The 12,537-nt window shown below is 43.2% G+C and overlaps 1 protein-coding gene across 1 annotated transcript; it reads right to left on the reverse strand.

The window, feature by feature from the left end:
* Positions 1–2,392: 2,392 nt before the first annotated feature.
* Positions 2,393–6,700, reverse strand: LOC127495680 (olfactory receptor 52D1-like; the record flags this gene model as incomplete). The annotated part of the gene is made up of 2 exons (XM_051862628.1): positions 5,582–6,700; positions 2,393–2,402 (listed from the first exon to the last, which is right to left on the reverse strand). Coding segments are annotated over exons 1-2 (885 nt in total), but the record flags the coding sequence as incomplete, so codon positions are not given.
* Positions 6,701–12,537: the final 5,837 nt, after the last annotated feature.

Consider the following 12,537-nt stretch of genomic DNA (forward strand, 5'->3'; position numbering starts at 1 on the left):
ACACTCACAATAACAAACAGACAGATCCCACAAGAACTGCCTGTCCATGCTCTTTGTTCTCATAAAAGACAACGTTATAAGTTATGTATGTGATCAGATGTCATTTCTATGGGACATGGATGCACATACTTCCTGAAATGTTTGTCAGACATAAATTGTCTTACCTTAACATCGGTTTGATATCGTTTCAAACAAAACAGTCCCTGAAGACGAAAAAGATACTGACTGGTCCTCTAGGAGCTCCTTATATACTTCCGGGCCACGCTATGATGACGTCATAGGCTGTCGACGGCCAATAGGATTGTCGTGAGTTGATATTGTTTTCAGACACCGGTTCACGTGGAGGCATCCCCCATAGCGTTTTTCGAACGCAGAGTTGAGTTCCCTTTTGAAAGGGAACTCCCATCTGCTGGGTTTTGGTACTGCAGTGTACCAAATAATAATAGAGCCCACACGTCACTTCTTGTGGGTGTGGGTATCAGATGACACCTCCCTCCGTTCCTCGGGGCACCAGTCAAAGACTTTGACCTTGACAATAAAGAATTAGAATTAGAAAAATTGGAGGGAATTTACCATCTGACCAATCTAAAGGATATGTGAGATTCTGGCAAGCTTGTAGAGCATCTGATTATCAATACAAGAATGACACAGTTTGCAATAAAAATAAATTTATTAAAAAAAAAGATATGCAAGAATAAAATATTATTTCCCGTTGGGAGGGGATTTCTAATTCCTGCCTTTCTTAATGTGGTTTTATGAACGAACACAGCGAGCCCTCTCGAGAGCTGACCATGCATGCTCTTTGTATGCAGGGGATGAGGATGGCAAGTCCTCAATTCCCCTGCATTGATGCCCAGCACATCTACCTTTTCAGAGCTAGACAGCTGAAGCAACAGGCTCTCACTCAGGGCAGAAGAAACTGCAATGCGGGCTTCCGAAACCAAAGAGAGAGAGCTAGATGCCATGGGTGAGGGCAGATAAAAGGCAGAGCCCAGTGTCTAACCCCTCCACGATATCCATTTGTGCTCAACGTTGCACTGCCTCTGCAGCTACGGGCCAGAACGTGAGCCTGATCACCCTCCTTAAAGAGTGACAGGCAGGAGCAGGAGCGTGTGAAGCCGTAATCTCTCACAGTGCACACAGTCTGTTCCCTCAAGAGCTCCGCTCCCAAACAAACCACCGTGATTAACGAGGGCAGGAAGGAACACACAATTTAAATACTTCTTTGCTTGCCATTAATGTCTTGTGCCTTTGTGATTTGGACAAACAACACTAAATTCACACAGTGCACTTGCTGAGTCACAGAAGCTAATGCCGGTCATTCTGGATGCGCTTTTAAGCTTCCTGGTCCTGACATTACCCCACCTGTGATGTTCCGTCATGCAATGCATTCCCAAAGCATCATTGACGCAGCGTGAGTTCCCTCAAAAGGAAACAGTGATGTCATGGTTCAGCTCAGTTCATTTCTCATCCAATAGTCTCAGTACAGTGAAATTAATAATATTGCTAAATATTATGTGTCCCCAACTAAGCAAGCCAAAAGGAGACAGTGGCAAGGAACCCAAACTCTTAAGGCAGAAAATGACTGGAAATTTTGCATTGTCTGATTCTATACTGTAACAGATGGTTGCATGGTTATAATTTTCTCTCTGATAGTTTCAATCTTGAAAGTAAAAATTCATAAAATCAAACTTAAAAGACAACAAGAGCACCATACAACACTGACCCTGTAAAAAAGGCTCAATGACAATTTTGCAGCCCATGCACTTGTTCCAATCCTGCTAGCTTAGAAAAAGCAACATTCAACCAAAAGTTGCAGGGTTTGTTCATGCAAATGGTTGCAGAAGAAGATGTCATAATATTGCAAAGAGTGTATTATTTGAGTGTACCACTCAAAGACACATTGCAATGCCTGGATTTTACTTAACTTATATTTATTGTAAATATTTATATATTTTGCAGGATTTTTAATGAAGGAATTGATATCTGAATATACACTACTCAAAAAATTAAAGGAACACTTTGGAAACACATCAGATCTCAATGTGGAAAAATATCATGCTGGATATCTATACTGATATGGACTGGGTAATATGTTAGGAATGAAAGGATGCCACATCACTTGATGGAAGTAAAAATTATCAACCTACAGAGGACTGAATTCAAAGACACCCTGAAAATCAAAGTGAAAAAATGATGCAGCAGACTAGTCCATTTTGCTGAAATTTCATTGCAGCAACTCAAAATGGTACTCAGTAGTTTGTATGCAACCCACGTGCTTGTATGCATGCCTGACAACATCAGGGCATGCTCCTAATGAGACAACAAATGGTGTCCTGGGGTATTTCCTCCCAGATCTGGACCAGGGCATCACTGAGCTCCTGGACAGTCTGAGGTGCAACCTGGAGGTGTCGGATGGACCGAAACATAATGTCCCTGAGGTGTTCTATTGGATTTAGGTCAGGCGAGTGTGGGGGCCATTCAATGGTATCAATTCCTTCATCCTCCAGGAACTGCCTGCATACTCTCGCCACATGAGGCCGGGCATTGTCGTGCACCAGGAGAAACCTAGGATCCACTAGCGTAGCTAACAATAGGTCCAAGGATTTCATCCTGATTCCTAAAAGCAGTCAGGGTGCCATTGTCTAGCCTGTAGAGGTATATGCGTCCCTCCATGGATATGTCTCCCCAGAACATCACTGACCCCCCACCAAAACCGGTCATGCTGAACGATGTTATAGGCAGCATAACGTTCTCCACGGCTTCTCCAGACCCTTTCACGTCTCTCACATGTGCTCAGGGTGAACCTGCTGTCATCTGTGAAAAGGATAGGGCGCCAGTGGCGGACCTGCCAATTCTGGTGTTCAATGGCAAATGCCAATCGAGCACCACGGTGCCGGGCAGTGAGAACAGGGCCCACTAGAGGATGTCGGGCCCTCACGCCACCCTCGTGAAGTCTGTTTCTGATTGTTTGGTCAGAGACATTCACACCACACAGTGCTGGAGGTCATTTTGTAGGGCTCTGGCAGCAGTCATCTTGTTCCTCCGTGCACAAAGGAGCAGATACCAGTCCTGCTGATGGGTTAAGGACCTTCTACGGCCCTGTCCAGCTCTCCTAGAGTAACTGCCTGTCTCCTGGAATCTCCTCCATGCTCTTGAGACTCTGCTGGGAGACACAGCAAACCTTCTGGCAATGGCACATATTGATGTGCCATCCAGGAGTTGGACTGCCTGAGAAACCTCTGTAGGGTTCAGGTATCGCCTCATACTACCAGTAGTGACACTGACCCTAGCCAAATGCAAAACTAGTGAAAAACAGTCAGAAAAGATGAGTAGGGAAAAAAATGTCAGTGGCCTCCACCTGTAAAATCATTCCTGTTTTTTGTTTTTTTAATAACCACACATAAACGTTATTCCTTCAAAAATACGAACATGTACATACATATTGTTCACATATTATGGTAGCCAAGTTCGTGCTGAATAAAGTGTAATGACACCTTTTCCATTAATATGTTTATGAACAACTGAAAAAAGCACAAATGTCAGGGCATGTCAAAACTTCTCCAGGGCCCAAAATCAGCCTCAGACTCCAGAGGGTTAAAGACAAAAGGTAAGAGGCTTAAAAGAATCATTTATCTGATGGCATCATCTTTACCTTAAAATGCTAAATACAATGTACTTCACCTTAGTATTTCATGTGATGTGATGTTATGTCAGGATGTAGGATCAGCAGATCTTAAACAGATTATTAAATTTGTAATCCCACAGTACCCCCGGCAGAGATATAAATCTCTACCCAGGAAAACCCTCAAAAACAAAAAAGGCAACATAATAAACAAAACAACAACCAGTGTTCCGTCAGAAGGATTGTATACACAACCCAGCTGGATACACTCTTCCTAACCAGAGTTCTTATTCATAGGTGATCATTCACAAAAATAATCACATACTCACCAACATTCCCACACCAAAGGATCGTGGATGAGCCACCCAATTTATGTCATGGCCAGCTCATTCCCGACCATCACATAGAGAAGATTAAACATTTAACGAATATTTTGAATTGCAAGACTATTTATTTAAGGAGTAAATGATTTGTTACACAAAAATATAACACCATGTCTAGAGATTTAAATACACAAGAGAAAATAATAATCCAATGGAGTAAGAGATATTGATAAATAATAAACAACTAAAAGAAAACAAGTTGGAGCAAAACTACGTTCCACCAGAGGAAGTACTGCTGGGCAGATCAGTACAAACATTTATACTCACCACCCATAAATAATCAAATTAACAGTGACGTCACACTTAGATGTTATACTGCCACCAACAGGTAGAGAATGAAGAGACAGTAAAAAAAAACAAAAAAAACAATATCAGTTAATTTCCAGTTTGGAGCAAAAACATGTTCAATTGTTTTTTATTATTATGCTTCAACTTAAAAAAACAAGGTACATAATCAAAACATGGTTTTAAACTCATAGATTGTCATGTTTTGATGTTGTGCTAACATGCTAACTAGCCCTTATGCGCATGTGCGGGCTAACAGGTTAACTCATCATGACTATTTTGTGCTTGGTCCCATAATTACTGCTTGCACCTATATTTATCATTGCCATTGTTGTTAATATTTTAATTATTATTGAAAGCTTAAACCAAATTGCAGAGCACAATGAATGCACAATACATTGAGAGTCTCAATGTATTTGATTACGCAGATTCCTGCAAGTCCCAGAGTGGCACAGTTGTTTTTTCTTAGTAAAAAAATACCTCTGTTTCTGCTGTTTGATTACTATTTTCAGACTAATATTGTTTGTGTTGTATGCACTGCAGTGTGTACCAGTTTGAAGCTTTAGCCTTGTTCGTATGTTTATCAATATATCAACACACACACACACACACACACACAAACTGTACAAACTGTACATTCTATCCCCCTACACTACCCCTACCCCTAAACCTACCCATCACAGAAAACTGTCTGCATTTTTTTAATTTCAAAAAACACAGTTTAGTATGTTTTTTAAGCCATTCATTTTACAAGGACACAGGAACTGTCCTCATAAACCTTGTTTACGTTGTAATGCCCATGTCATTATACACATTTGTGCCCTCATAAACCATGTATACAAGAACACACACACACACACACACAGAGAGAGAGAGAGAGAGAGAGAGAGAGCATTTTTGAATAGTACACCTGAATGCAAGGAATTTTCACCCAAATATAAACATTCTGAATTTTTGTGTTGTTTCAAACAGGCTGTGAAGTACAGAGATTCTATTGTGAGTAATGCCCTCTACTTCACTTCATACCTAAGAACTCCCCTTAATCATGGTAAAATGTAACACAGAACCTCTTATGGCTTATTGACTTATATTCTCAATAGCAAAATAACAATTTCCATTAAATAAATCTTCAACACATCTCAACATGATTCATCCTTTAGACTTTTTTAATGACACAATCATTCTAAAACACGGAAATCATATGACTTAAAACATTCACTCAGATATTTCCATTTGTTTCTTGAAAAACAGTCTCATAACTTGCTGGCGTACTGTTGTCAGTTTTAACCCATAAATAAGAGGATTTAAAATGGGTGGTACAAGTATGAATTCAAGAGCCATGAAATTGCGTACACCTTGAGGAACATTCTTTGAGCCATAACGACTGTACAGTACATCAAACATAAATGCAATTGTCACATTGATCAATGCAAGCAGATGTGGCACACATGTTTGCATGAATTTGTGCCTGACCTCTATTGACTTCCTGCACTTTCTAATCAAGTGAATGTATGAGCAAAAAATCAATACTGAATGTCCAAAGTATGTAAGAATAACAATGTACCCAAACACATTATTTACTGTTGTAGAAAAACAAGAAAGTTTTGCAACTGCCCAAATCTCACAATATAACTTTTCGATATTAAAGCCACATAAGGTGAGTCTAGATGTTAAAATGATTAGAACAGACATGCAAAAAAATGGAGTCAGCCAGCAGAAAAGGATACATTTAAGAATCTTCTGATTTGTCATTTTTGAATGGTACTCCAGTGGTCTACATATTGCCACATACCTGTCATATGCCATCACTGTTAATGTTGAAAGGTCACACATTAAGGATGTATAAATGACAAATATCTGAATCATACATCCAACATAAGAAATAATGTGATCCTGTGCTAATAAATCATACAGAAATTTAGGGTAGAATCCAGACGTGCCATAAAGGCCATTTACACACAGATTACATATAAAGACATACATCGGCTCATGAAGCTTCTTATGTAAGAGTATAGTAGTAATTATAGTTACATTACAAAAGATTATCAGGGGATAATACAGTGCAGTAAAAGAAAACAAGACATATCTATTTTCCATTGTTTCATTCAGACCAGAGAGTGTAAATACCATGACATTGGACTCATTCTTTAATGATGACTGCATCTTGAATGATATGTAATTATGTAGATTTTTTATTTATTTTTTTTGAAAGTTATTGAAAAATTAGACATAGAAAGTTGTACAATGTTGAAATGTCACTGTCTGGAGGAAGTCTGCAGATGAAAAAAACACCAACAAAGCAAACATCAAATCCGTACCAAATCAAAACAGTAGCATACTTTTTCCAGTTACAAAACAGTTGACATCTTACCATGTTTTCCATTCATATGCTTCCTGTAGTGTTTTGCAAAGGTTTGATTTGGCTTGCTATATATGGACACTGGTCTCATGCTAATTACGTTAATAACAAACAATGAAAACAGTTTTACTAAGCTCTCTAAAGGCTACATTTTTTTAAAGTTAAAATAACTGCCCATCTATGCCAATCTATGCCCAAAAGTATAATTGCATGTATTATCTCGTCATCATATTGTCAGATCATATCTATTGAACTACTTTAATATGGAATAATAACAAAATAATGAAAAAAATTATTTAATTTTATTTTATGTTGTTAGCACTTTTTTTTGGTCAAAGTGGCTTACAATACAGTGAACAAATCAAGTTACTAACAAATACAAGGGCAGACAGAATAGAACATGTCAGACTTGTTTTGATAGGCCTTAAAGGGGTCATGAATTGAAACATCAAATTTTCCTTGATCTTTTGGCATTTAAGATGTCATTGTACTATAAAATGTATCCTGTGCGTTTCAAAACTCAAAACTTCCTTGTTAGTCTAAAAACAGCTTTTGGGTCATTCAAAGATGGCGTCAGCTGCCTCGGTTTGTAGCTCCTTAGTACTTTTACTATTTTTGTTTGTTTGTCCTGTTTTAAATAACTTTTTTTTTTCCAATCAGCTTTACTAGGAACAAACTCCTAGACATCAGAAATAACACACCAAATAAGTTTTTGCCGACTTTTAAGCATTCAGACTTTTTACTGGACATTCTAGTTGGAAGACCTGTGCAAGAAGATCCTGTACAAGCGCTATAAGAGACACAAACAAAGGGAACTGTGCTGGTGCACTTGGCAGGCAGGGCTCCTCTGCTGAGCATTCATCTGGCGAATCTCCGCTCCCTAGCAAATAAAACAGACAAACTGCTAAAGATAAAATAATCATTTTCATCTTATTTATTATTATTATTATTATTATTATTATTATTAAAGCAGGACATAAGACAAAACACAGTCAGACGATTTCATCAATACAACACAAAGTAAGAAAACGTCTCAGGTTACATATGTAACCATGGTTCCCTGAGAGGGAACGAGACTCTGCGTCAAGGGCTTTGGGAACGCCTCTGCATGAATGCGTCGTGAAGCACATGTGAAATCTGTCCAATGGCATGACGGAACGTCATAGGCGGGTGACATCATGACCAGGAAACTATAAAGCACACCTGAACCAAACAGAGTTAGCTTCTGAAAGGTCGAAGTAAGTCGATCACAGGCATGCAGGGAGTATGGCAACGGGACGCAGCGTCTCGTTCCCTCTCAGGGAACCATGGTTACATACGTAACCTGAGACTTTCCCTTTCAAGGGAACTCGCGCTGCATCAAGCGCTTTGGGAATGAGATACCTACTCCGCCATAAGACAGAGTGCCTGTCTGTGTGAAACTGTTCAGCGCACACTAAGACACCAGCACTCTTGACCCCGGGGTAGAGGCCACATCTAGGTTATAAAACCTAACAAAAGTGTGCAGCGAGGACCACCCCGCCGCATCACAAAATTCTTGGAGGGACACTCCAGACAATAAGGCCAAAGAGGCCGCCATACTCCGTGTAGAGTGAGCACGGACCTTAAGTGGAGAAGGATGACCGGCAGACTCATACGCAAGTGAGATAGCCTCAACTACCCACTTGCTCAAGGTTTGCTTAGATGCGGGGTGCCCCTTACGTGGGGCCCTGAAACAGACGAACAACTGATCCGTCTTACGCCACAGGGCAGCTCTGTGGACGTAAGCATCCAAAGCCCAGGCACATTAGTGGGGACCTTAGGGACATAACCTTCCCGAGGAAAAAGGAAGGATTTGACCATGCCTGGCGCAAAGTCCAAGCAAGAGGGAGAGACCGAAAGGGCTTGTAGGTCACCAATTCTCTTTAACGACGAGATAGAAAGGAGGAAAAGAGTCTTTAGAGTAAGGAATTTTACATGAACCTCTTCAATAGGCTCGAAAGGAGCAGTAGACAGGCCCTCCAACACTATGGCCAAGTCCCAAATCGGAACTCTCTGACGTGCCGCAGGCCTCAGCCTCAGAGTACCACGGAGGAAGTGAGTAACCCATGGGTGTCTGCCAAGAGAAGCACCCTCTAAAGGAACATGGTAAGCCGCAATGGCCGCCATGTAGACCTTTAGCGTCGAAGGAGATAAACCAGAAGAAAACTTTTCTTAAAGAAACTCCAGAACTGTACCGACTGGGCAGTTAACAGGATCAAAGTTACGTTCTCTACACCATGAAGAGAAAACATTCCATTTCAAGGAATACAGCCTCCTCATGGAGGGAGCTCTGGAATGGAGCATATTCTCCACTACCTCAGTAGGGAGACCGGAATCTATGAGCTGTGCCCCCTCAGAGGCCACGCCCACAATTTCCACAACTCCGGGCAGGGATGAAGGATTGAGCCCCCCCCGCCTGCGAGAGTAGGTCCCTCCTGATCGGAATCTCCAGGGGAGAGCCGTCGAGGAGGGACATAAGGTCCGAGAACCAGACTCGGCCCGGCCAAAACGGGGCTACTAGAAGCAACTGGACCCCGTCCTGGCGCACTCTCTCCAAAACTCCCGGAAGCAGAGTAATCGGGGGAAAGGCGTACAGACGCAGCCTCGGCCACGTCTGCACCATAGCGTGAGAGGGAGAAATATAGAGGACATTGGGTCATTTCCAGAGACGCAAACAAGTCCACATCCGCTTTCCCGAAGCACTCCCAAAGGATCTCCACCACCTCGGGGTGGAGTCTCCACTCCCCGGGCCTCGGCCCCTGCCTCGACAGGATGTCTGCTTCCTGATTCAGACGCCCTGGGATGTACACTGCCCTGACTGACAGCAACTTCCCTTGGGCCCGCAGACCCCCCTGATGGTTTATGTAGGAGACCACCGCTGTGTTGTCCGTGCAGACCAACACATGATGGCCCCTGAGATCTGGGAGGAAGTGTTTGAGTGCCAGGAACACAGCCATCATCTCCAACTGGTTTATGTGCCAGGAAAGATAATGACCCCTCCATAGACCCCGAGCCGAGCGACCACTCATGATCGCCCCCCAACCGGTGAGGGATGCATCCGTCGTTAGCGTTAAGCAACGACAAGGAGCCCCCAACACCGGGACATTTTGTGAAGGTGCGGGGAGATAAAGCTAGGCCGAAGGGATGAACCCGATATTGGTACGCTTCGCCCCCGAAAGCAAATCTCAGGAACTTCCTGTGTTGAGGAAGGATGGATATATGAAAGCATGCGTCTTTCAGATCTATTGTGACAAACCAATCCTTGGACTTGATTTGTGACACGATCTGTTTCAGAGTTAGCATTCTGAACTTGAGCTTCTTGACAGATCGATTTAATAGGCGCAGATCTAGAATGGGACACAACCCTCCATCCTTCTTTGGAACTATGAAGTACCAGCTGTAAAACCCCGACTCCCTGCTGGGAGAAGGAACCCTTTCTATGGCTTCTTTTTGCAAGAGAGTCTGTACTTCGGGGCTCACCTCGGTGAACAAAACCCCTTTGAACCTGGGCGGTCGCAACCTGAACTGAATTCTGTACCCAAATTCTACTGTGCGCAGGACCCATTGAGATACGTTTGACAGAAGTTTCCACGCTGCCAGTGAATCTACTAAGGGAATCAGTCTCTCGAGACTGACCTCTGGTGTTAGATGGGTGACCAGCCCGGTGCCCTGAAGTGGCGACCCGGCAGGGAGCAACAGAGCTGGCCACTTTTGTTCCATCCTTGGAAGGAGCGAACATCCCAGCGCCACTACGTTGCCGGGTGGACACTGAGGCCAGGCGGCGTGAGCGGAGCTTTGAGAAGGAACGATCTATCTTGGTCTTTCATGTCAGCGAGGTTGAGCCAAAGGTGTCTCTCCGTGGCCACCAGGGCTGCCATAGACCGCCCAATAGATCTGGCGGTCTCCTTGGTGGCACAGAGAGAGAGAGATCTGTAGCTTTCCTAAGCTCAGAGAACACCTCGCGACTGACTTCCCCACCCTCATCAAGGTCTTTGAGCAGGTCAGCTTGATAGGCTTGAAGGACGGCCATAGTGTGTAAACATGCCGCCGCCTGACCTGCTGCCGAGTACGCCTTACCCACTAAAGCAGAAGATGTACGTAGGGGCTTAGTGGGTAACTTTGGGGCTTTGAGGGAGGCTGCCGACTCGGGGGAGAGATAGCTCGCGAGCGTCTCTTCCACCCGAGGCATCTCCACATAACCATGCCTTTTTAGTCCTAAGATGTTACTATAGTTAGATATTTGAGGACTATAGACCCGGAAGGACGCAGGTCTGTTCCACGACCTCGACACCTCGGTGTGGAGGTCGGGAAAAAAAAGGCAAGCCCCGGCGTGGAGGTTGTGCGCGAGAGGGAAGAAAGCGCTCGTCTAATAAACTTGCTTGACGGGCTTCCTGTTTCTCGGTCGGCCAGCTTATGTTCAATCTGGCCACCGCTCTAGTAACAACCTCCACGAGCTCCTCATATGCTTGTGAGTGTGGTGGCGACTCTTCACACTGATCGATGCTGACAACGTCTAGTTCCTCAGAACTAGAGCACTGCAGCATCCGCGCTTCACCAGGGGCAGAAGAAACCGCAGAGCGTGCTTCTAGTTCCTGAAATGAAGCGCTGGACCCTGCAGGTAAAGGAAGAGAAAGGGTTTATAACCCCTCTGCAAGATCCATTTGCGAAACCCACGACGCGAGCCTTCGCTGTGCCTCGGCAGCAGCGTGACCCGAGCCGCGGGGAGCGCGAGCCGCATGCTCCACTCCCAAGCAAACAACACAAAGCTCGTGTGCATCTCCTGCCGGAATGTAACGAGGACAAGGAGTCACACACGGCCTGAATTGCTGCACTTGTGTCGCCATAATAGTGTCTTAGATATGTGTGCTTGAATAACGTGAGAGACAAACAACAATAAATAAGACAGACAGTTTCACAGAGAGCGCTTACTGAAGACACAGAAGCTAACTCTATTTGGTTCGGGTGTGCTTTATAGTTTCCTGGTGATGACGTCACCCGCCTATGATGTTCCATCACGCCATTGTACAGATTTAACATGTGCTTCACGACGCATTCACGCAGAAGCGTTCCCAAAGCGCTTTGACGCAGCGCGAGTTCCCTTGAAAGGGAACAGAAAGTAGGATGTACATATAATTATGTGAAGTGTATGTGTGTAAAATTGTGTTAAGTATGTGCATATCTCTATTACAAGTACCCTAATATACAGGTGCTGGTCATATAATTAGAATATCATCAAAAAGTTGATTTATTTCACTAATTCCATTCAAAAAGTGAAACTTGTATATTATATTCATTCATTACACACAGACTGATATATTTCAAATGTTTATTTCTTTTAATTTTGATGATTATAACTGACAACTAAGGAAAATCCCAAATTCAGTATCTCAGAAAATTAGAGTATTACTTAAGACCAATACAAAGAAAGGATTTTTAGAAATCTTGGCCTACTGAAAAGTATGAACATGAAAAGTATGAGCATGTACAGCACTCAATACTTAGTTGGGGCTCCTTTTGCCTGAATTACTGCAGCAATGTGGCGTGGCATGGAGTTGATCAGTCTGTGGCACTGCTCAGGTGTTATAAGAGCCCAGGTTGCTCTGATAGTGGCCTTCAGCTCTTCTGCATTGTTGGGTCTGGCATATCGCATCTTCCTCTTCACAATACCCCATAGATTTTCTATGGGGTTAAGGTCAGGCGAGTTTGCTGGCCAATTAAGAACAGGGATACCATGGTCCTTAAACCAGGTACTGGTAGCCAAGTCCTGTTGGAAAATGAAATTTGCATCTCCATAAAGTTGGTCAGCAGCAGGAAGCATGAAGTGCTCTAAAACTTCCTGGTATACGGCTGCGTTGACCTTGGAC

This window comes from Ctenopharyngodon idella, chromosome 15 (genome assembly GCF_019924925.1).
Source record: "Ctenopharyngodon idella isolate HZGC_01 chromosome 15, HZGC01, whole genome shotgun sequence".
Taxonomy (NCBI): domain Eukaryota; kingdom Metazoa; phylum Chordata; class Actinopteri; order Cypriniformes; family Xenocyprididae; genus Ctenopharyngodon; species Ctenopharyngodon idella.